The following is a 25,498-nucleotide window of genomic DNA, read 5'->3' as shown; positions in this document are numbered from 1 at the left end:
TCAGCTTTGTTTTTCTTTCTCAACATTTCCTTGGCTATTCAGGGTCTTTTCTGGTTCCATACAAATTTTGGATTATTTGTTCCAGCACTTTGAAAAATGCCATTGGTATTTTGATTGGGATGGCGTTGAAAGAATAGATTGCCCTGGGCAGCATAGACATTTTAACAATATTTATTCTTCCGATGCTTCTGATTCTTCCAATCCTTCTGATTCTTCTGATGAGCATGGAATGTTTTTCCATCTTTTTGTGCCTTCTTCAATTTCTTTCATAAGTGTTCTGTAGTTTCTAGATTATAGATCCTTTACCTCTTTTGTTAGGTTTATTCCAAGGTATCTTATGGTTTTTGGTGCTATTGTAAATGAAATCTATTCACTAATTTCTCTTTCTACAGTTACATTGTTAGTGTATAGGAAAGCAACTGATTTCTGTGCATTGATTTTGTATCCTGCCACATTACTGAATTGCTGTATGAGTTCTAGTAATTTGGGGGTGGAGTCTTTTGGGTTTTCCACATAAAGTATCATGTCATCTGCCAAGAGAGAGAGGGTTTGACTTCTTTGCCAATTTGAATACCTTTTATTTCTTTTTGTTGTCTGATTGCTGCTGCTAGGACTTCCAGTACTATGTTGAACAATAGTGGTGAGAGTGGGCATCTTTGTTGTGTTCCTGATCTTAAGAGAAAAGCTCTCAGCTTTTCCCCATTGAGAATGATATTCACTGTGGGCTTTTCATAGATGGTTTTTATGAAATTGAGGAATGTTCCCTCTATCCCTACACTCTGAAGAGTTTTAATCAGGAAAGGATGCTGTATTTCGTCAAATGTTTTTTCTGCATCAATTGAGGGATTCCTATAATACCTATATTATTTTACTTTATCGAATCACTGAGTTCCGTAAATCTACCTTTGTGATCTAATAGTTTTCTTTCCCTCTTCTTTTCAGCTTCATTCTTTCCCATAATTTCATCTTCTATATCATTGATTCGCTCTTCTGATTCATTCATCCTCATTTTAATGACCTCCATTTGGGACTTCATCTTGGTTCTAGCATTTTTAATTTTGGCCGGACTAGATTTTAGTTCTTTTATCTCTACAGTAAAGGATTCTCTAGTGTCTCCTATGCTTTTTTCAAGCCCAGCTAATATCCTTATAATCATAGTTTTAAGTTCTAGTTCAGACATCTTACTTATATACATATTGATTAAATCCCTGGCTGTGAGTACTACCTCCTGTTCTTTCTTTTGGGGTGCATTTCTCCATCTTGTCATTTTGTCCAGAAAAGAAAAGAAAGAAAAAGAAAAAAGAACAATAACAACAACAACAAAACAAAAAACCTAGATCCTGAGTGTGTTTTGGTTTGCTTGTTAAAAGAAACTAGGACCCAAAATAAGATACATATATGTATGTATGTATGTATGTATGTATATATATATATATATATATATATATATAAAGAAAATACAATGAAAGGAAACAAAAAAATATATGAAGTACATATAAAACAAAAATTAAAAAAGAAATAAAAAAAGGAATTGAAAGAAGAAAATAACTGAAAAAAATTATAAAAAAACAAGAATAAAATACAAAGGATGTTAGATACTATTTTCCCCTAGAGCTGAAGCTCTGAAGCCCTCTATGATCTGTAAACCTGGTGGGAGCGAGTTGTTTGTGCTTCTGGGGAAGGGGCCTGTTGCGCGGATTCTCAGGGGGAATTGCTCTAGTGGAAATGGACCTCCAGTGCGCGGAGGCAAGGCTCTGTGTAGGCGGCTCCGGCGTCCACTAGGTGGCGCTGTTTTGCCCGCCCCCCTGCTCAGGCTTTCAGCACTGATGGGTGGGATGAATATGGGCGCTTCACTCTCCAGCTCTGGAGCTGAAAATTCTTGGCCTCCTCTCTTCAGTGAGTCCTTGCAGAAGAGCAATCAATCACTCTTGTCTCCCCGGTTTCTGTCAGAACTCTGTGTTCACCCGGCCTGGGACTGAGCGTTTTTATCTCAGGCACACAATTGAGTTTCAAAAGTCCAAATTTTAGGGACTCCCATGGCACAGACCTGTGCTGTTCCTTCTGCAGAGAGTCTCCCTGCTTCTGCCTTTTGCTGGACCCATCCTAGGAAAGCAGTCTCTTGACTGTGCAGCGGTTTGCAGTTTATGGCAACACAGAACAGAAAGCCGGTACCTAGACTTGCTGTTCTCATCTGGCTTCCTAGACCTAGAAAATAGGGTATCACTTAGGTGTCACCTGTTCTTCTTACAACCCAGGGGATCCTCAGACCAGCTGTCACAGTGGAGATTCTGCCCTGCTTCACCACGTGAGCACCTTTAAGCTAGGCACCCTCCCCCCCGCCCCGCCACTGTAGCAGACTTCTGAAAGTTCTGATTTTGCACCCCACTGCTTATAATACCTTGCAATAGTCTCCTTAAGCAGGCTCCCTACCCGCTGCTGAATCCTTAGCTATATCACACCGGATTCAAGTCTCCACACTTCCTACCTTCCAAACGGTGGTTGCTTTTCTGCTTGAAGACTTGTAGTATTTGTTTTCTCAGACCCCTGATTGATTTCTCAGGTGTTCAGGATGATTTGATTACTATCTAGCTGTATTCGAGGGATGAGACAAACTTAGGGTCCCCCTACTCCTCTGCCATCTCAACTCCCAAAGCCTCTTGTGTTTACTTTTAATTTAATTTGCTCTTCTTTTTCTGGTTTCTTAACATGGAAGCTGAGGTTATTAATTTGAGACTTTTCTTCCTTTTCTAATATAGGCATTTAATTCTATAAATTTCCTTTCTAGTGCCTCTCTACTGGCATCCAAAATTTTTTACATGTCAGACTTCCATTTTTATTCAGTTCATAATACTTTCTAATTTCCCTTTTGATTTCTTCTTTCACTCATGGATTATTTAGAAGTGTGTTTTTTAGCTTCTAAATATTTGGAGATTTTTCAGCTATCTTTCTGTTACACATTTCTAACTTAATTCCATTATGATCCGAGAACACACTTTGCAAGACTTGAATCCTTTTAACGTTATTGAAATTTGTTTTATGGCCCAGGATGTGGTTTATCTTGACAAATGTTCTGTGTGTACTTGAAAAGAAAGTGTACTTTGCCAACGGTGTATAAATGTCCATTAGGTCAACTTGGTTGATAGTGCTGTTCAAACCTTCTACATCCTTGCTGGTTTTCTGTCTAGTTGTCTTATAAATTATTGAGAGAGGGGTTTTGAAATCCCCAATGATAATTGTGGATTCGTTTATTTTTCTTTGTGGTTCTATCAGTTTTTGCTTTATGACATATTTATGAAACTTTCCATTAGGTGCGTACATGTTTAGGATTGTCATGTCTTCTCGAGGAACTGACAATTTCACAGTTATGAAATACCCTTCTTTATCTTTCATGATCTTGTTGGCTCTGAAATCTACTTGTCTGATATTCTAGTCATTCCAAGTTTCTTTTGATTGGTGTGGTTTATATGTTTCTATGCTTTTCTTCTGTTAGTACCTTTATAGTTAAACTGTTTTTTTGTAACCAATATACTGTTGGGACTTGCTTTTTTAGTCAGTCTGACAATCTACCTTTTAATTGTGGTTCTTAAACCATTTTTGTGGAATGTGCTCATTGACATGTTAGATTTAAGTCTATCATCTTATTTTATGTGTTTTTTGGTCCCATTTGTCCTCTTTTCCCCTTTCCTTCGTTTTCTGCCTTCTATTAGACTAATTAAGTATATTTTGTGACTCTGTTCATACTTTTCTTTATTAGATGTAACTTTTTGTGTTGATATTTTAGTGGTTGCTGTAGGGTTTATAGTGTATACCTTTCACTTATCACTGTTTACCTTCAAGGGATATACAGCACTTCATATGTAGTGTAAGGATCTTGTAATAGTATTCTTCCTTTTATTTTTATTGCTTTTATGCAGTTGCTGACTTTCATTTTATTTATACATATATTATAAAAAATTCATAATACATTCTTATTTAGCAGTCATTTGTATTTTAAGTAAATTCAAATAGTAAGAAAGAAATCTTATATATTTACCAATGTAGTTACCATATCTGGTGCTCTTTATTCCTTTTGCGTGGATTTCTATTTCCATTTGGTATCATTTTCCTTTTGCTTAAAGGACTTTCTTTATTATCTCTTGCAATACAGGTCTGCTGGTGATGGAGCCAGGGGAGTTTCAGCTTTTACATGTCTGAGAAAGCCTTCATTTTTTGGAAGATATTCTCACTGGGTATACAATTCTTGATTGACAGTTTTTTCTTCTTTCTGTATGTGAAGATGTGCCTCACTGTCCTCTTATGTGGATTTGTTGGTGATGAAAAATCTACTGTCATTTTTATCGCTGTTTCTCTGTATGCAATGAGTTATTTTCCTCCAGATGCTCTGAAGATTTTCTCTTCTTACTGATTTTGAGTGATTTTGATGCAGTTTGCTTCATGTTTCTTGGTATTAAGGTTTGTTGAGTTGTTCAGATCTGTGGATTTATAGTTTTCAACAAATTTGGAAAGGATGTGGCCATCGTTTGCTCAAATGTTTTTTCTGCCCCTCCCCTTTCTTCACAAACTCCAAATCCACATATACCAGGCCACTTGAAGTTGTCCCATGGCTCACTGATACTTTCAAAAATTCTTTGTTCTCTCTGTTTCATTACCATTTCTTCCGGTTAACTAATCTTTTCCTCTGCAGTGTTTAACTGGCTGTTAATCCCCTCCAACATATTTTTCATTTCAGACATCGTAGATTTTATCTCCAGAAGCTCAATTTGGGTCTTTTAAAAAAAACATATTCCAAGTCCATACTTTGAACATATGGGATTTAGCTATAACTGTTTTAATGTTCTTTTTTTTAAAGATTTTATTTATTTACTTAAGAAAGTGCGAGAGAGCAAGAGAGAGTGAGTGAGGTGAGGGGCAGAGGGAGAAGCAGGGTCCCTGCTGAGCAGGGATTCCGACCCAGGACTCTGGGATCACGACCTGAGCCAAAGGCAGCCGCTTAACCGACTGAGCCACCCAGGTGCCCCTGTTTTAATGTTCTTGCTGGCTGTTTCTCACATGTGTTAGATCTGAGTTGGTTTCAATGGAGCGATCATTTTTCTCCTTATGGATTGTATTTTCCTGCCTCTGCATGCCTGGTAGTATTGATTGAGTGTCAGACATTGTGAATATTGTCATATTGGGTGTCAGATATTTCTGTATTTCTGTAAATTTTCTCGAGCTTTGCCCTGGGACACAATTTAGTTGACCCTTTTGGGTTTTGCTTTAGGATTTGATAGGTGGAAGCAGAGCAGTTTTAATCTAGAGCTAATTATTTGCTACTGCTGGTGCAAGACCCCTTTGGATGCCTCCCCCCAATGTGCTGTGAATTACGAGTGTTTCCAGGCAGCATCCCCAGCTCTGTGTGAGTGCTGCACACTGCTCCCCCGAGGCCTCTCAGCTCACTCTTTCCTTGGCCTTGGATAGTTTCCTTGTATGTACAGCCCAGTAAGGAACCTGAATTCTGAGGGGGATGCTCTATAGATCTTTGGACTTCCCTCTGTGGTTCTTTCCTTATCGGTACTCTGTCCTGTGAACTCTAGTTGCCTTGGTCTTCCTGGACTCAATGTGTCCTCAACTCAGGAGTCCACGGGCTCTGCCTGGGCCCCTCCACACACTGTGGCCTGAAGACTTCGAAGGATGTAAGCTGGGGCAGTCAGAGGGCTCACTATTTTGTTTCCCATCTCTCTGGGATTGCTGTTCTTTGTTGTCTAATATTCAGTACTCTTGAAAACTGTTGTTCATACATTGTTTGTTTTTTCGGTTGTTTTGGATGAGAGGATAAATCCATTCCATTACTACATCTGGAAGCAGGAGCCAGAGTCTCTGCTGCCACCAGCACAAGCCATCTCAATGCCAGGGGGTACGTGCTTTTCCCGGGTAAAGAGCAGATCGAATCAGGTGCGCGTGACTCTACTACGTGCCATTGCTTCTCCATCCGGAAAGAGTGCTGTAGTCACTTCATGATTGAAACACTTGCACGGTTATTATCCAGTCTGACCCTGTCAAGAGCCGAATGAGAGGAGCAGACATTATTTGCTCACTAGGCAGGTAGAGTCCGAGGCCCAAAGAGGTATAGAACACTGCCCATGGCTGTGTTAAGAATGAATGGCAGAGTCATGACTATGACCAGGGCCCCCCCTCCTCCATGCTGGGGCTGTATTGCTGCTTCTTCTCTCCCTTGTAGAAAGGCAGCAGGCAAAGATCTCAGCTTTCCTTCCTTATCTGTAATAATGACACATGCACTTCCCCACTGGGAAGAGGATGAATAGTCCAATCCCCTGCTCCAAAACACGCGGGAAAGGTGCACCACAGGGAATGCAGCCCCAGGTGGGCCCCCCATGCTGCCTAGATGCATGGTGTGTGGACAAAATAGGAGTGTGTTTCCTAGGAAAATTTCAACAGTGGCTCATCCTTATTTCTGCTCGGACCAGCTGAAGAAATGGATAAGCCGAGGAGAATAGTCATAATAATAGCCATGTTTGCTACCTATCAGGAAGTCAGTTGCTATCACTAAGTGGCTTCTTAAATGCTTATAAAGTAAAGCAGCATCAATCACATTTAAAGAGAAGCTGGCATTAGGAAGGGATGTGGAGGTCTGAAATTAATTCTCTTTAATAGAGGGTCTTATTTCCTCTTGGTTTGCAGGAATTCTGCCCACAAGGAGCAGCCAAAGGCTTCTGGGCCCTTGGGAAGGCTGTGAGCTCAGACGCAGGGTGGGGAAGTAGAAAGAAGCTCAGAGGTCTGCATTCGAATTGCATCTCTCTACCACTGAGCCTTTATTTCCCCATATGCAAAATGTGCACGAGGAAGCCTATCTCACAGGGTGGTTGTGATGAGGCAGCCTGGAGAAAGTAGCAGGTGCCTGGTGCTCACTCAGGACCACCGTCACCAGTGGTCCTGAGGATCTAAGAACAAGGACGGATGGAGGTGACTTTGGTAGCTGCACCCAGGGGACTGTGGTGGGACGCTCCGACAATGTTACACGGGGTGTCTGTGCGAAATGAGGTGGACGGGTGGGAGGCGAAAGAAGCATCAGAGTCCAGTGACTACTGCGTTAGTGGTGACTGTGGGAACGTGTGGCCCGCCCAGTGCCCTACTGAGAGCGCCCAGCCACCATGGGCTTTGTGCAAGCTGACGTTACAAGGAGGCAAAACCCCGTGCAAATGTGCAAGCAGTGTTGGGGTCCTGCCCGCAGAGAGAGGATGGGGAGGTGCAGAAACATCACTTGTGGTGTCTGAAAGGAGAGAGAAGAAAGAATGACGAGGGAGAAAGAGAGAGAGAGAGAGAGAGAGAGAGGGAGAGAGGGAGGGATGGAGGGAGGGGAAGGAAAGAAGAAGGAAGGAGGGAGGGAGAGGGAGAGAAGGTGGGGGAGAGCGGGGAGCCACACATGTGGAGGAAGGGAGGAAGCAGTCATTGGCTCTGGCTCTCAGCGGGCACGAAACTGGATGTGCTGTGTTTGCCGTGTGTCTGTCTGCAGCCTCTCAGCAGCCTTCAGCTACCAGGCCCCTTCCTGAGTGAGCCTCTGAGGCGATCTGCTCCTGGCCACCCAAGAGCCCTAACTAAGCAGACATGAACAATAAAGTATACAGAGAGAAAACTGCAAGGAAAGATGCCAAAGATGCCAAATGCATAACCATTCCTTCCTTGAAGTTGGAGTTTGATGGGTTATGTTTTACTACTTTTCTGTCCCCCACCAATTTTCTCCAATAAGCCTGTTTCGATCTTCATGGAAAGAAACCAGACAGAAGCAGCTGCCCTTGGCTCCTTGTCCGTGTGGGCCATGCTCTTTTCTCCATCCATTTTGGAGGTGTTTTGTGCCTGTGTTGAATGTGTCTGCATGGCCTCCTCCCCTCTCCCTAGCCTTCTAGTACTTTCCATTCTGGAGCTGGCCTTCCTTCTCCTGCACCTGGGGCTTTTCACAACACCTGCCCAGGGGGAGGCCTCCTCCTGTGTCTTGGTTTCTCCCTCTCTGAGTTCCTCAGAGCCTGTCCTGTTCTCTTGGCCAGAAGAGAAGCAGAACGCCCCAGGGCAACTGAAGGCAGTATTTCCAACTGACTCCAATTCCAGGCTGAACCACGTCCTTGCTGCGTGTCCTTGGGCAAGTTCCTTCACTTTTCTGTGCTCCAGTTTGATTTCCTATAAAATGGTTTCCAATTACTTCTACCTTATTCCATTTGAGACGTATACCTAAGATAATTGATATGACACATTTAGAAAGGTTCTGGACTCAATAAATATCAGTTATGATTTCTTGAAAGACTTGCCTGCACAGTGATGTCTCATCCAAGGCTGTGTCCCCTCAGACAGGGAGGAGTCCCTGCGTGCGCTCCTTCTGAGGTTCGAAGTGTGGCTAAGCTCAAGCTCCTGTCTTCCATCTGCCAGCACTGGGCATCACAGTGTCCCCTGCCATCCTTCACCCTTTGGGTCCCAGAAGCAGCGGCCTTGGTGATGGGGCCGGTCTGGGGCTCAGCCTCAGGAACAGCCTGACCAGCCGGGTGGTGGGGAAAGCTTTCCCAGCCTGGCCCAGTCTGCTCCTGCTGCTGTCTCCTTTCAGGCCTTTCGGTGGAGGTTTGGGAGGGCTCAGATCAGTCCAATTCAGTGTAATGAACACTTCCTGAGCCCCTATTATACACCAGTCCCTGGGACAGGTGCTAGGGCACGCCTAGGATAAGTCTCAGTCCCAGAGACAGAACCCCAACAAGTGAGAGTACCCACTGTCTCCAGAGTGGGCGGGGAGAGGGGGCTATCCCTGTGGGGCGGCCAGGCCTGAGGGAATGGAGGTGGAGAAGGGCAGAGGGCAACTCTAGGAGCTATGGAATGGTTAAGGACACCTGTCAATCTAATCTACCCTAATCAACCCAATCCAATCATTAAGCTCATTAAATGCATCCCACCGGGATGGAGGACTGATGTGTTCTGGGCCCATGCTCTTTAATGATCTTTGGGAACTGCACTCTCGCCCTAGATCTGAATGTTGGGGGGGGGGTACTTTTTCCTTTTAAACTAACTTCAAAAACAGGCAAAAATCTTTACAAAAACATTTTTTTTCCCCTAAACGGGAAACTTCAGAGCTGTGGGCCTTTCCCTACGGCCTCTGCATGTGCTGGGAGCAGAAGCAGGGTCTGGTGTAGGCTGTCCACTGGGGAAGATGTTGCAGGACGATCCTGCAGAGGAGGCTGTCCCTGGCTGCAGGGAGCAGGCCCCTACCCCCCTTTATATGAGCCCATCTGTCTGTTAGATGCCGGGTCCAAACACTAAAACATGTTTGTAAATAGCTGTATTATGCATGTCTTTAAAAATTGCACAACTAATACATGAATACACAAATGCACTCTTGTTATAAATATTCCAGGCATCCAGAAAAAGCGGAAAATCTTGCATACTCAATTCTTTTGCCTTCCTCTGAGCGGCTCTCAGTAGGGTATGCACCTCTCCAAAATTTTTCTGTGTGCTATTTGCATACACGTGCATTTATAAATACAGAGTTTAGTTTAGCATGTATTTTTTTATGATAGTTACAGTTTTAATTTTTTAAGTGTCTCCATTTAAATTTTTAATTACAGTGTAATTAACATATAGTATTATAGAAGTTTCATATGTACAATATAGTGATTCAACAATTCTGTACATTACTCAGTGCTCATCATGATAAGTGTATTCTTTTTTTAATTTTTAATTTATTACTTAAGTATAACATAAAATGTTATATTAGTTTCAGGTGTACAACATAGCTATTTGACAATTCTATACATTACTCAGTGCTCACCTAAGTGTAGTCACAATCTGTCACCATAGCAGCATGTAAGTATTTTTAATACAAATGGGACCAAACTGCCTGTATTGTTCTGTAACTCACTTTTCTCACCAATAAGTCTTGGAAAATTTCCCCAAGGGACCTCCAGGTCTTTCTCACCATCTTTAACTGTTGCAGGGAGGTGGGGGGTGGGGGAATGTAGATGCATAATCATCCTCCTATCAATGAACATTAACTTGTTTCCAATTATTTGCTCTCACAAACAACGCCGCAGAAAAGATCTTTATCCAGGCTTCTTGGGAGTACATTTTTAAGTATTTCTGCAGGACAGAAATTGCTGGATTGAAGGGGATGCATGCTTTTTTATTTTGGTGGATCCTGCCAAGTCCCCATCCACCTCCCTGGCCTAAAGGCTCTACCAGTTTACACCCTCAACGGCTGCCTGGTCTGCCCTCTGCAGGGAGGGGTGCCTTCTTTGCTGGGGTCTCCCTCCTCTTCTGCTTGTTCCTTTTGCAAATCCCCTTGGCTCTCCTACAGGCTTTGGCTAAATGCCATCTTCCTGTCCTTTGCCACCCCACTGAGTCAAAGGCCCCATTTTAAGGACTCTGAGTGCCATCTCAAAACATACAGCTGATAAATCAAGGACCCATGACTCTTGTTTTGGAATGATTTTTTGTTCCCCAACAGGATGTGCTGCACGGTTTGGAGCAATCCATTAACCAGTATCGATTAAGTCTGCAACAATTTCATTCACTGATTTACAGCGTGAGGCTCTGTGCTCATTGTTTTGGAGCCTTGGCCCTCAAAGGGCATACTCTCATTGGATAGAGCAAGGTATGCAAATAACTTGCGTTATTATGTAAATTTATATTAATTATGTTATATTACTAGCCAGCTGGCTGTTGTTAAAATGTTTTAAATGCTCAAGAAAGAGAGAGAGAAATCTCAATGGGCGAGGGACCAGAGATGCTTTGGGGCTAGAGCAATCTAACAGATTAGCACTAAGATTTATTAGCCCACCCTGAATGATTCCTGGGGCTGTCCAGCCCTTTTGTCACAACATAAACAAATGCGGGGACTTCTCTATCCCTGGACAACGGTTGTTTTCAAGAGTGAGGGAGGAGGGGGAAATAGGAAAGAGATGTTTTTTCCAAGCCTCTCTTCCTCTGCTTTTGTCAAGGTGGTGTGACCGTCAGCAGGGCTGTTTAAATGCCTTCCCTCCTTCATTCATTAGGATTGATATTTCTAAAAGATTTGTTTGTGATTATCTAACCTTCCCAGTTGGCAAGAAAAAGATGAAATGGCTTTCAGCCTGTATGTGGAAGTGTCCTCTACAGATTTTTTTTTTTTTGCTCCTTATTTAAAAAAAAAATCAGAAACCAAGGCCACAGTGTTCAGAGTTCAGATAGCAAGCAAGCTGCTTGAGAATCAGAAGATAATGTGGTATACTGGGTAGCAGGACCCAACCAAAGAATATTCTGATTTATTAACTTGTCTCCTGAGTAAGATAAAGTGGGTGAGTCAATAGACATTAGAGCTTCCTTTCTTCTGCAAGGGTCCATGGAGGAAATAAGCCATTGAGAGATAAACAACTGGCTTCTGATGTCAGAGCCAGGGCAGAGAGGGTCCAGGAGCAGCTAGTTCTGCCATGATGGATGCTATTGAGGGTGGTCTAGACTTTGGACTCCAGCTGGGGCTGCCATGTCAATTCGTACCATTTCCGGCTAATCTCTTTTCTCCATGCACTCAGTAAAGGGACTTTTTCTTTTTTTAGTGCCTAGTGTTGAAGACGGTTTAATTCAGTTACATCAAATCTGGAAGCTAACAAGAGCTTATATGGACTGTAAATTATTGAAGGCGGACCTCAGAGATCATTCTACAATATTCCATTCATCCATCCTTCCCTCTAAGAATTACAAGAGCTGATATTTTCCCATAAGAAGTTTAAAGTATATTGCGGGCATATTACACAGACACATATAGCTTTTAATCTGTGATTGATTATTTGAGTGTCTGCCTCTCTTGCTAGACTAGAAGATTCTTTTGTCTGAGAAGAATTGGGTCAGTCCTGTTCACTGCAGTATCACTCATACCTAACACAGTGCTGGGTACATATCACATATTCAATACCTGAGCAAGTCAGCAGGAAATGAGCAAGGAGTGGGGCAGGAAAGCTCAAGGTCCATGTGAGGCAGTGTGTGGATCAGAGGGCAGCTGCCAGAGCACAGTGACATGTAGCCATTGGGAAAGGTGATAGCTGGAGCTGGGATGTGGAATTTGGATTTTATTCTGTTTCTGTAAAGACATCAATGGGTATCAAGCAAGAAAGGAGCATGATAAAGTAGGCTCCTTTCTCTCTCTTTCATGCATTCATTTACTCACTCATTCCATTCAATACAATTTATCAAGCATCATCTGTATGTAAGGCACCATGCAAAATACTGAAGTATAAAGAACAGAACAAAGAGAGTTGTATTTTCAAAGAGCTCACAATCTGGTAGGGGAGAAAGTAAACAGATGATTACAATGTATAAATTTTATGCTAGAGATTCACACAGAATACTCCAGGATGGCCTTCTGGAGGAGGTAACATTTGTGCTGAGTCTTGAAGGACACATATGGGTCAGGTAAGGAAAGGGCAGGAAGGGTGTTGTTGGCAGGGAGAGAGAGGGGAGAGCATGTGATGCTTAGGAATAACCGCCCACGGTTTGGGGTAGCTGGTGCATTGTGTGGGAGGTTGGGGAGCAGAGAGGAAAAAGCAGGCAGGGGCCAGAGCAGAAAGGGCCGTGGGGAGACTCCCAGGCTTCATCCGGCAATGAGGAAGGGAGATGCTCAGAATTGTACTTTACAAAGATCATGTTGATGCAGAGAATGGATTGCAGAGGGGGTGGATGGGCAGCAGGGAGACCACTGAAGCAGCTGTTCTTGTCCAGGTGCGGAATCACAAAGGACTGAATTAAAGTAGTCTTTGGGGATAGGAGGAAGATGGCGGAGGAGTAGGAGACCTGGATTTCGTCTGGTCTCAGGAATTCAGCTGAATAGGGATCAAACCATTCTGAACACCTACGAACTCAACAGGAGATCAAAGAGGAGAGTAGCAACAACTCTCTGAACAGAGAAGCGACCACTTTCTGGAAGGTAGGACGTGCGGAGAAGTGAATCCGAGGCGATATTCAGGAGGATAGACGGCGGGGGAGGGGGCCTCCGCCGGCCGCTTCTGGCAAGTGCTAGAGCCGCGGAGCACAAACTCGAACTTTTAGAAGCCGGCTCCGCTGAGGGACGTCGCTCCAGTGGCTAAGCGGGAGGTGGAACCCTCGCAGGACAGTGTGGTCTCAGGACCCTTGGGGTCACAGAAAGACCGGGGGTGCCTGAGTGCGGCAGAGCTCCCAGGTATCGGAGCGGGGAAGCCGGCTGCCGAGAGGGAGCCGAGGCGCGGGCTCTCAGCTCGGGGTTGCCATAAACTGTGATCCGCGGCCCAGTCGCACCACTGCTCCTGCAGCAGGGACCCAACAAGCGGCAGAGCCGGGGAGACTCCCCTTCCTCCCCTGGGAGGAGCGGCGTGGGAACGCACCGCAGGGACCTGCTGGGTTTGGAGACTCCACATGGGTCGGGTGCCAGAGATAGAAACGCTCGGTCCCAGGCCGGGTGAGCACGGAGTGCGGCCGGAGACCAGGGAGACGGGAGTGACTGCTTTTCTCTGGGGGCGCACTGAGGAGCGGGGCCCTGAGTTCTCGGTTCCTCCGGGTGGAGATTGGGAGGCCACCATTTTCACCCTGGTCCTCCAAGGCTGTATGGAGAGCTTGCAGGGAACAAAAGCTCCTGAAAGCAAACCCGAGCAGCTTGCTTAGCCCGGACCGACAAGGGCGGGGCAATTCCACCTCCAGCAAAGACATTTGGAAACCACAGCAACAGGCCCCTCCCCCAGGAGATCAGCACGAACAGCCCACAAGCCAAGACCAAGTTTACCGATCAAGGAGAACGGGAGAACTCCAGCGCTAGGGGAATACTGCACATAGAATTCATGGCTTTTTTTTACCATGATTCATTAGTTTTTTAAAGTTAACTTTTTTAAACGTTTTTTTTATTTTTCTTTTTCCCTTTTTCAACCAACATCTTATCAATCTCTTTTTTTAAAAAAACATTTTTTATTTTTCATTTTTAGAGTCATATTTTATCCCTTCATAGTAGTTACCCTTATTTTTGGCATATATATATAAGTTGTTCTCTCTTTAAAATTTTAAGGTACAGTTTCTTCTAACAGATCAAAATATACCCTAAATCACTAGTGTATGGCTCTGTTCTAGTCTCCTGCCTGATCACATTCTCTCCCTTTTTTATTTTTTTTTTAAATCTTCTTTCTTTTTTCAAACAACTTCTTATCGTATCAATTCCTTTTATAAAATCTTTTATAATTTTCATCTTTACAGTCATCTTCCATCCCTTCATTGTATCAACCCTTATTTTGTACATATATAAGTCTTCCTTTAAAATTTTAGGAGGCACTTTTTTCTAACAGACCAAAATATGCCCAAAATCTAGTGTGTGGCACTGATCTATGCACTAGCCTGATCATATTTGATCATATTCGGTTTTTTTCATATTGTTCTGTTTTTGTATTTATCTTTTTCTTTTTGTTTTTTTTTTCTTTCTTTCCCTTTCTTTTCCCCTGGTTTCAGGTCTTTTCTGATTTGTATAGAGTATATTTGCTGGGGACGTTAACCTGTTAGCATTTTGTTCTCTCATTCATCTATTCTCCTCTGCACAAAATAACAAGACGAAAAAAACACCTCAGCAAAAAGAACAAGAGATAGTACCGTCAGCCAGGGACCTACTCAATACAAACATTAGTACGATGTCGGACCTAGAGATCAGAATCATGACTTTAAAGATACTAGCTGGGCTTGAAAAAAGTGTGGAAGTTATTAGAGAAATCCTTTCTGGAGAAATAAAAGAACAAAAATCTAACCAAGTTGAAATCAAAAAGGCTATTAAGGAGGTGCAATCAAAAATGGGGGCACTAACTGCTAGGATAAATGAGGCAGAAGAGAGAATCAGCAAGATAGAAGACCAAATGATGGAAAATAAAGAGGCTGAGAAAAAGAGCGAGAAACAACTACAGGATCACGAAGGCAGAATTCGAGAAATAAGCGATACGATAAGACGAAACAACATTAGAATAATTGGGATCCCAGAAGAAGGAGAAAGAGAGAGAGGGGCAGAAGGTATACTGGAGCAAATAATAGCAGAGAACTTCCCTAATGTGAGGAAGGAAACAGGCATCAAAATCCAGGAGGCACAGAGAACCCCTCTCAAAATCAATAAAAATACGTCAACACCCCGACATCTAATAGTAAAACTTGTGAGTCTCAGAGACAAAGAGAAAATCCTGAAAGCAGCTCGGGAGAAGAGATAAGTAACCTACAATGGTAGAAATATTAGACTGGCAACAGACCTATCCACAGAGACCTGGCAGGCCAGAAAGGACCGGCATGATATGTTCAGAGCACTAAACAAGAAAAATATGCAGCCAAGAATACTATATACAGCTAAGCTCTCATTGAAAATTGAAGGAGAGATAAAAAGCTTCCGGGACAAACAAAAACTAAAGGAATTTGCAAACATGAAACCAGCCCTCCAAGAAATCTTGAAAGGGGTCCTCTAAGCAAAGAGAGAGCCTAAAAGCAGCATAGATCAGAAAGGAACAGAGACAATACACAGTAACAGTCAACTTACAGGCAATACAATGGCACTAAATTCATACCTTTCAATAGTTACCCTGAATGTAAACGGGCTAAATGCCCCAATCAAAAGACACAGGCTATCAGATTGGATTAAAAAACAAGACCCATCCATATGCTGTCTGCAAGAGAATCATTTTAGACCCAAAGACACCCCCAGATTGAACGTGAGGGGGTGGAAAACCATTTACCATGCTAATGGACACCAAGAGAAAGCTGGGGTGGCAATCCTTACATCAGACAAATTAGATTTTAAAACAAAGACTGTAATAAGAGATGAGTAAGGACACTATATCCTACTGAAAGGGTCTATCCAACAAGAAGATCTAACAATTGTAAATATCTAGGCCCCGAACATGGGAGCAGCCAATTATATAAGGCAATTAATCACAAAAGCGAAGAAACACATTGACAACAATACAATAATAGTGGGGGACTTTAGCACCCCCCTGACTGAAAAGGACGGATCATCTAAGCAAAAGATCAACAAGGAAATAAAGACTTTAAATGACACAGTGGACCAAATGGACTTCACAGATATATTCAGAACATTCCATCCCAAAGCAACGGAATACACATTCTTCTCTAGTGCCCATGGAACATTCTCCAGAATTGATCACATCCTAGGTCACAAATCAGGTCTCAACCGGTACCAAAAGATTGGGATCATTCCCCGCATATTTTCAGACCACAATGCTTTGAAACTAGAACTCAACCACAAGAGGAAAGTCGGAAAGAACTCAAATACATGGAGGCTAAAGAGCATCCTACTAAAGAATGAATGGGTCAACCAGGAAATTAAAGAAGAATTAAAAAAATTCATGGAAACCAATGAAAATGAAAACACAACTGTTCAAAATCTTTGGGATACAGCAAAGGCAGTCCGGAGAGGAAAGTATATAGCAATACAAGCCTTTCTCAAGAAACAAGAAAGGTCTCAAATCCACAACCTAACCCTACACCTAAAGGAGCTGGAGAAAGAATAGCAAATGAAGCCTAAACCCAGCAGGAGAAGAGAAATAATAAAGATCAGAGCAGAAATCAATGAACTCGAAATCAAAAGAACAGTAGAATTGTGCGAGACTGTTGAATCACAGATCTGTACTTCTGAAACAAATAATGCGACATATGTTAAGAAAAAGAAGATAGCAGGAGGGGAAGAAAGAAGGGGAGTAAATCGGAGGGGGAGACGAACCAGGAGAGATGATGGACTCTGAAAAACAAACTGAGGGTTCTAGAGGGGAGGGGGGTGGGGGGATGGGTTAGCCTGGTGATGGGTATTAAAGAGGGCACGTTCTGCGTGGAGCACTGGGTGTTATGCACAAACAATGAATCATGGAACACTACATCAAAAACTAATGATGTAATGTATGGTGATTAACATAACAATAAAAAATAAAAAAAACATGCTCTGAACAGCTTCATAACCTGATACATTATGTAACCTTTTTATAATTAAGTGTCTTGACCTGTCAAAATTAAAATAATAACGGATCTACCTCATAAGGTTATTGTGTAAATAAAGTTAAGATAATGCAAAAAAAAATAAAGTAGTGTTTGGGGTGGAGGATAATAATAGCTGACATCTACTGAGCACTTAGTGTAAACCAAGAAATGTTCTACATGAAGGCACTGACTCAGTCCTCCAGCTGACCTCTGAGATAGGAACCATCATGCCCATTTTGCAGATGAGAAGAATGAGGTGCAAGGACGCCCTCTAGTGAGTGCATATGTGTACTCAGGCCACTCATAGGGTTGCGAGACTGAGGCGGAACAGCAGTTCTGGGGATGGGGAAGAGGATGCGTTCCATTTAGACTGTTGATTTGAGATCCCATGGGACTCTGTGGGGAGGGGTTCAGCAGCATCTGGGCTGGGAGTAGTGATCTGAGAGTCATGGTCAAGGGCGAGAGCACTCAAGGAGACTGCAGGCTGGGAGAGGCCAGAAACAGCATCCTGGAGTGTCCATTGTCGAAGGGTGAACAGAGAAAGAACTGCTCATGAAGGAGACTGAGAAGGAAATCAGGCCAGAGAGAAGAGTGTCTCAGGAGGGCATGATCAACAGTTTACCTGCCACTGAGAAACCAGGTAGGGTATTGACTGAGGAGTGGGGAGTGTCTTTATCAACAAAGACGGGCTTCAGCCACAAAAATTTCATAGGTGGCCTTGATGAAGAACAGTTTCAATGGAGTGCTAGAGGTGGGCTGGGAAGTATAAGGGAGGTGAGGAAGGAGAGACAAGTCTCCAGAATGGTTTGGAGGCTCTTTGTTAGGGAAGGAAGGAGCGGGAGAGGCTGCAAGGCAGAGGGGAGGCAGGGTAGAGTGATTTTATCTTCTTACAAGACTTGAGCATATTTTTATGTGGGCTTATTTTGGGATTCCCTCAACAGAGCTGAGACACTGGCTCATCCTAGCCAATCAACAAGCCTTCTTCCCTGACCCCCCACCCCCGCCATCACCTCCACCTTGAAAAACGCAAGCGCTCATTGTGTAGGAAAAAATGGCGAAAACCTGACTATTGACAAAACCATGTGGAGATCTGGAAGAATTTCTATTTTAGAGGCTGAGTGGTAACAAGTGGTTAAGTAGCTATGCTGGTAAATGCTTAGTTGGTTCTTATTTTTAATCTCTTTATGAGAAACAATGTACCCTGTTGATCATGGAGGGAATGGCCACACAGCAGTCCATCCACCTCCTGGCACCCCCCTGGTGCTTTCAGGAGTGGAACTGGATGCTGCCATATTTATGTGGCTCCAGCTTTGGCAGTTTGGAAGTTGCTGAAGGCATGTGTAACAAGTTCTCTCTTCTGCCTTGAAAAAAACAAATGGGCAAACCTCCATTTCTAATGAGGTCCATGAAGCAGATATTACAGACCATGGATCTGGCTGTCAGATTGACAAATGAGTCTTCTCTAGAGAGTCACTTAGGAAGTTGTATTTGGAAGCTGAGCGGAGCTGTCAAGAGCAGACGGGGGCACCCCACCCAACAGCTGAGACTGTTTATTTGGGGTGGGGTAGGGGATACTATTGTGAGCCATGGTAGAATTCCCTCCAACTGTTGGATGTGTGGCCAACCTGCACTAAAGGCAAAGGCTTAAGCTTCTGCTGGAGCCAGCTTGGCCCACACATCCCGCCAATGACTTAATTCGGTCCAGCAAGACCCAAACATTTGTATCTGCCGTCATTTACAGCCCCGAACAGGCTAGTGGGCAGCTGCTCAAGGCAGGGTATGGTGTGACGATGGGCATTCTCATGGTAATTTGGATACAGCCCAAGTGAGGAACCAACAAGAGAGTCCAGGTTTTGGGATTGGAACCCTTCTCATTCCCAGTGGTGAACGAACAAGTGGTAGTGAAAGGGGTTCTTGGTGAAAATGGGATACCTCCAGCCAGTGATTTTCCAACCCTGGCACCCCAAGGCATTTCTGAGACCTCGAAATATAGACCCAGGGCCATGTTTTCCAGGAAATTTTCTGAACAGTGGGACTGGTGGCCAACTGACTACCCAGGATCTCTAGATTCATTCTCAGACCTACCAAGAGGTATGGGCAAAATGGCTGAATTTGAATATTTAGAAAACAAGAATCAACACTAGGCTCTTGGAGGAGGGCATGAGAGATGATGAAAATCTTCTGATATCAAATCACAACTGGGAGTTCCATCAGGATGAGCAATCACCTTAAATTAGGCTAAAGAGTCTGACTGGTGATGTCAACATTGAAGACAGTCTTGGGCTCTTACCATATGAATGTCCTAGCTTTGCACTTCCACATCTATCCACACACTCACGTAATTCTCCCCAAATTCCAGAGCTCTGTCCTGCCCCTCTCATCTGTTGCTTCCACTCTCATGTACACAGATGGTTTCCAACCCTGAACCATTTCATGAGCTTTTGGTTTGATTAGGGTCTCTAAGTGTGTAGCCAGAATGATACAGATATCACCATCTGTCACAGGTTGGCTTAGCCTCAGGGAGAAGGAGGGGCCTCAGGGCTCATTTGCATGGGAGTTTTGGCAGGGGTGGAAGGGGGGAGGCAAGGAGAGCATAAGAGTACAGCATTTGAGTGCTATTTGAACAGAGGGTGCAGATTTGGGCATCAGAGTTCATTCATTCTTTGAACAATGCGCACTTACTGAGCTCATATATAAGCAAGGCGCTGATGGTATAGAATTCGAGAGCAATAGTCCTTTTGCTCTCAGGGAGCTCCCAGTCTGTGGTGAGGTAAGAGCTGATGGAGCCTAAAGAAATCAGTTCTTAAAAGGCAGGTGTACAGATTAGTGATGTGCAAGGGGAGGTAAGTCCTACAAGGAGACTTTTGTATCTCTTAGGAGTGGGACAAAATTGCCAACAAACCCACTTCATTCTGTGAGTGCTCCAAGGCTGGGAGCAGGTCTTGCTGATCTTCGTTTTCCCAACACAAGAAGTGCTCAGTGAGTATTTGTTGAAGCAATAAATGAATGTATAGAGAGTTGAATGGGGCAACTAGCTGCTTCTTAGGGGTGGCAGAAAGTCTTCTTAAAGACCACCATCTTTAAACAACGTTTGGAAGTATGACTAGGCCTTTGCCAAGCAGATAAGACAAGGAAGGGATTCTGGGCAGAGGGAACAGTGGGGTAAAATACACAAAGCAGGCATCAAAGAACAGGGAGTGTTTGGCTGATGTCCAATGCATGTTGGTCAACCACAGGGAATGGAGAAGTTGGAGAGAGGGCCGGGGCCTCGTTGAGCAGAGCCTCAGAAGTCATTCTTAAGGGTTGAGGCTTTGCAAATTATGGGAAGCGGTAGAATTAAAGGGATTTTTTTAAAAAAAGATTTTATTTATTTATTTGACAGAGAAAGAGAGAGAGAGAGAGACAGCAAGAGAGGGAATACGAACAGGGGGAGTGGGAGAGGGAGAAGCAGATTCCCCGCTCAGCAGGGAGCCCGATGCGGGACTCGATCCCAGGACGCTGGGATCATGACCTGAGCCGAAGGCAGACGCTTAATGACTGAGCCACCCAGGCGCCCCGAATTTAAGGGATTTAGGTAGGGTAGCAATGTGACCACTCTGTGTGTGAGCTGAAGCAAGGGTACTACTGAGGAGCATGTTCAGGACCTCTCTTCTAAAGTTTTAAGAATACTATTTACCTGTGACTTCAGGGCTATTAATGCTGGAGGCCCTTTGAGGTCATCTAACCCAGCCCTTCCATTCCATGCATGGGAAACCCCATGGCGCAGGGAAGCAAATTGTCCGCGGTCTCATGGCACAGTGAGGACTAGACTCCAGGCCTCTGGGCTCCCAGTCTGGTTTCCTCTCTACAGAGAGATCTGGGCTCGAGGCTGAGCCCTGCTCTCCCCCTACAGTGCAACCTTAAGCAAGTTACCTAACTGCAGTTTTGTCATCGGGCACGTGGAGATAACATCATTTCCTTTTTGGGGTTGCTGTGGGGGGTTAAATGAAATAATGCATGTCAAGTGCCTTGGTTGTTTGATGCCTGGCAGGTGGTGTGTGCTCAGTTAGAAGTGACTGGTATTATTCCTCCCTTCTAGGGTCTGTCTCCACTCCAGTGTGTCATCCCGTTGCTTGTCTCTGGTGGTGGTGGTGGTCCTGGGATCCTGCAGGACTCCCACCATAGCTGAGCTCATCAAAAGATCATTTCCCAGGCTGTCCGGTAAGTCAGGCGCATACCCTGGCTTCACTGGGTTTAGGGCAAATACTGATTTTAAAACAGTCATCTTCAGTCTGGGTTACAGCGCAATAATGTGCTCTTTTGGAATAAAAAAATGAAAAGATATTGAAGGAGGTATGTATATACTTGGCACGGGTGGAGTGATTTTTACCATGCCAAAGGACCTCCCCATTCACAAAGAGATTCATGGTAGGGGTCCTTTAAATCACCAGTTCCTCTTCGTGCTCTCACGCAGGAGTCAATTTCCCTAGTGTGATTCACACCAACTGTCCAGGAAAGGGCCTCCCGCTCCCATAGTCTTGTCACCCCTGGCCTTCTCGCAAGATTCCCTTGAGCTTTGAGCTGAAGCAGCCGAATTCTGGAACGGGGGACACTGTAGCCAAGGCAGACTGTAGGAGGCACCATGATTTTATATGCCACCAAGGAAGAAATAGCACTGCTAATTTTAGCTATAAGATGCCATTGATTGAGAAACAAATCCCGATTTCAGAAATGTTAAAATGTGAAAAAAAAAATACAGTTGACTCTTGAACAAGACAGGTGTGTGCACTTACATGTGGATTTTTTTTGATATATATAGTACAATGCGGTAAATGTATTTTTCTCTTCCCATGATTTTCTTAACATGTTCTTTGTTCTAGCTTACTTTCTTGTAAGACTATGGTATATAATCCAAATAACATACAAAATATGTGTTAATTGACTTTGTTATTGGTAAGGCTTCTGGTCAACAGTAGGCTATTATTAATTCAGTTTCTGGGGAGTCAAAACCCCTAATTGACTTAGGTGCCCCTAAGCCCCACGTTGTTCAAAAGTCAGCTATACTTCCTGGAATCACTGAAATGCAGTGTTTGAGAACCAGGGTCAGCTGGATACTAATGGCAGAATGAGAACACACAAATGGGACCAATCCCCAAGTTATACTTGGCTTCACGTAATATTATTGTTTTTTGTTTGGGAAAGAAACCACTAATTTGTAAGCTCTGCGGGATAGACCCTGGGTGTCTTTTGTTCGCCACTGTATCTCCATGACCTCGTTCATAGTTGGGGTTCAACAAATATTTGCTGAATGAATAAAAAAATAAAGAGCCATGTTATAAAACATGTGGAAAACCCAGAAAAGAAAATAAATCATTCACAATTCCCCTACTGTGGGTATTTTGGCTTATTTCCTTTGAGTCTTATTTCCTATGAATATGGTCTTTTATATACATGTAAACATAATTTATTATTAGATTTAGCTCTGGGATGTTTTTGTATTTCTCTATTAATATGAATGAAATGATGAAATGAGATGATGCAGAAATGCTTTGAAGATTTGTAAAATGTTTAACCAGATATCTTATTATTAGTTATAATACTCCTAGGAAGGCTGCTCTGAATGAGGCTGATTTTCTGAGAACACACTTCAAAGCAAACAATAAATTTCTTCTCTGAAGCCTGGAATGGGCTGTCCCTGCATCCTGCTCACCGTGGGGAGTCCCTCGGTTTCCTTTTGGGAGGAGAAAGAGACTCAAGGGTTCTTAGAAGTCCTGAGCTCCAGCTTCCCACTCAGTCCAGAAATTTCTTTAGTGTCGCTCATGAAGGGCAAGTCCCTGCCCGAGAAAATTCAAGCCTGTCAAAAGAATTTACTATCTGCTCCAGCCAACACCTAAAGATCTGGCTTCTGTCCCCTTGTCTTTGTGGGCAGATAGGAGCCTAACTCTGACAAGTGCCAGTTAGCAAAACCCAGGTGGGTTTCTCATGGACCAATCCCCCCTTCCTGCTTTCTGCCATTTTCCACTTCCCTGACTCCGCTCCAGGCCTTTCTGTTCCCCTCCCTTCCCCTCACGTTTCCATTAAGATGCCCAGCCACCTCTGTGAAAATGGAAGTTGAGTTCCGTTCATGCTGAACCCTTGTTCCTACTGCAAGGGTATATTTTTGATTAAAATCTGTCCTTGTCACTTTAACGAGTGTCTGGCTTTGCTTACTGTAGGCCGTACTCCAAAGCCCATGAGGCTAATAGCTTGGGTTCTGGGCTCACCGGGGCTGCCTGTCTGTCTGCATGCCTTGACTTGTTAATCTGCGTTCTCGACCTTCTTGACTCAAATCCTCAGCCCTGAACTTGGCTCCCTGCCATCTGCTTCATGACCTCCTTCTTTGTCCTTAAAGATGAGGTTTTTCTGGCTGTGCCACTTGTTCCCCACCTGGCACACCCTTGCGTGCTCATTTCTGATCTCCCCACCTGCCTCATCCTCTGGGGCCTGTGGACGCCAGCCAGCCTTCCAGCCTCCTCTGCCACTGCCTCAAAGCCAATATCCCACCCACTGTGTGCTACAGTGGAGGTGGATCTTGGCCCTCAGCAAGTACTCAGGCATTAAGTACAGGGAACAGTTTGGGAAGCCCACAGTAGCAAAGCTTTCCTATAGATTTAGAAGGTTCTAGACCCCCACCCCCCACCAACGGTTCTGGAAAAAACCCTCATCCAATTCGGTGAAAAAGACAGGAAGCTGGGTTTCTCTCACACCCAATTTTAGGAACCGACAGGTGGTATGGGAGAATTGGGTTACAGAGTTTAGCTGATACCTTTCTCCAATTTCTAGGTGAGCCCCTGTCCCAAGGCCAACACCACTCAGGCCTCTTGAGTGGACTCAGAGCCTTCCAAAAGTGGGAGTCCCATTTCCCCTCCTCATGCCTCTGCAGGTGGCCGGTGTAGGCCCGGGACCACTGGTCCCGGAAGCCCAGAAACTTACCCTCTGCTCCTGGGTGGCCACGAAAGTCTGGAACCCTGGAGCCACCCCAAAGCCCAGTTCTTGGATGAAAGGCGGCTCAGATTGACTGTGGATCTGAACTTTCACTCCTGCTTCAAATGTCGTTTCCTCTGAAAGGACAAAGATAGAGCCATGGGTCAGCGACAGCAGATGCTCACAGACTCCTGGGATTGAGAAGCTCAAAGGGACGTTAGAAAGGCCACGTGAGGGGCAGCATCATGGCCTGCAAAGGCATCCACATCCTCATCCCTGGAAACTATGAAGATGCCACTTTGCACGGCAGAAGAGACACCGCAGATGGGATTAAGGTGGGGACCTGGAGATGGGAGGTTATCCTGGATTATCCGGGCAGCCCGATGTTATCACAAGGGTCCTCGTGGGGGGGAGGCAGGAGGGTCAGAGTCAGAGAGAGAATGGAAGAAAGCTTGGTTGCTGGATCTGGACACGGAGGGAGGAGCCACAAGCCAGGGGATGCAGGCAGCTGCTAGTCACTGGACAAGGCAAGGGGATGGATTCCGCCCCCCCCCCCCGGAGCCTCCCCAAGGAATGCAGCCCTGCCAACACCTAGATTTTGGCCCCGTGAGACCAAGTTTTGGACTTCTGGCCTCCAGAACTATAACAGAATAAATCTGTGTTGTTTGAAGCCACTAAGTTTGTGGCATCTGTTACAGTAGCTGTCAGAACAGAAGCTAATGCGATTAGGAAGTGAGTCAAGCTAGTGAATACTAGCTTCTCTCCTGGGCCTTGAGCTGAGGTCAAGGGGATCAGGAGGGGAGCAGACCATGGATGACACAGCAGTAGAAATGAAAATAGAGGACTTGCTTGTATGCTAAGATGCCTGGGGCCCCTTGGAGCTGCAGGAGATGGGCAACCAGAAGAGAAGCTTCTGCTTCTCTTTCACTTGGCAAGAGAAATGGACCTTGGCAGTGGGAGGTGGCAAGAGTGGTGGAAGGTGATGGGATGGCAGAGCCTGGCTCATCCTAAACGTTCACAATTGGTGGCGAAGGCACCTGTGGGATATATGAGCCTTTCCTGGGTCTCCTCTGTCTTACTCTTTCCAAACAGCCTGCAGAGGGAGCTTTCCAGCACGCAAACCTGCACAACTCTCTCCCATGCTGATAAGGAGCCTCCTTAACCTGCCCCCGTTTGTTTCCAGCCTTGCTCGGGGCAGCCTTCTGCTTCATGACGCCAGGTGGTCCAACCCTCCCCGGGCTGCCCAGATTGGTTGTTACTGGTCTCTGCTCTGCATGGATGCACATGCATTTCCTTCTGCCTGGACTGCCTTTCAACCTTGTTCACCTGACCAATCTCCCTACTCGTCACTGGAGATTCAGCTCCCAGCCCCACCCAAAGCAAACCTGTCTCTTGTTCTGTTGTATTCTTTACATATGCCTGATGAAGTTTCTGCCACACCAGGCACTAATCCTTTATCTGACAGCCTCGTCCACCAGGCTGGAGTATCCTGAGGCCAAGTTCTGGGCTGTGTCCCTGGATCTCAAAGGTCCTGCGCAGGTCCAGGCCATATAGCAGGCACTCAGGCAACAACGCCCGCTGAGTG

At 44.6% G+C, this 25,498-nt stretch overlaps 1 protein-coding gene across 2 annotated transcripts in view; it reads right to left on the bottom strand.

The window, feature by feature from the left end:
- ASIC2 (acid sensing ion channel subunit 2) overlaps window positions 1-25,498 on the bottom strand; it is a 1,093,638-nt gene that overhangs the window by 55,263 nt on the left and 1,012,877 nt on the right. For both annotated transcript variants that reach the window (XM_028108993.1, XM_028108992.1), the window contains exon 3: window positions 23,923-24,050. In XM_028108993.1, coding sequence (XP_027964794.1) covers window positions 23,923-24,050 — 128 coding nt within the window. The remainder of the gene's footprint in view (window positions 1-23,922; window positions 24,051-25,498) is intronic.

This window comes from Eumetopias jubatus, unplaced genomic scaffold, assembly GCF_037043125.1.
Source record: "Eumetopias jubatus isolate StellerSeaLion01/CBP00866 unplaced genomic scaffold, mEumJub1_p1.0 scaffold_10, whole genome shotgun sequence".
NCBI classification, from domain to species: Eukaryota; Metazoa; Chordata; class Mammalia; order Carnivora; family Otariidae; genus Eumetopias; species Eumetopias jubatus.
This window is presented reverse-complemented; position numbering and strand designations above follow the sequence as displayed.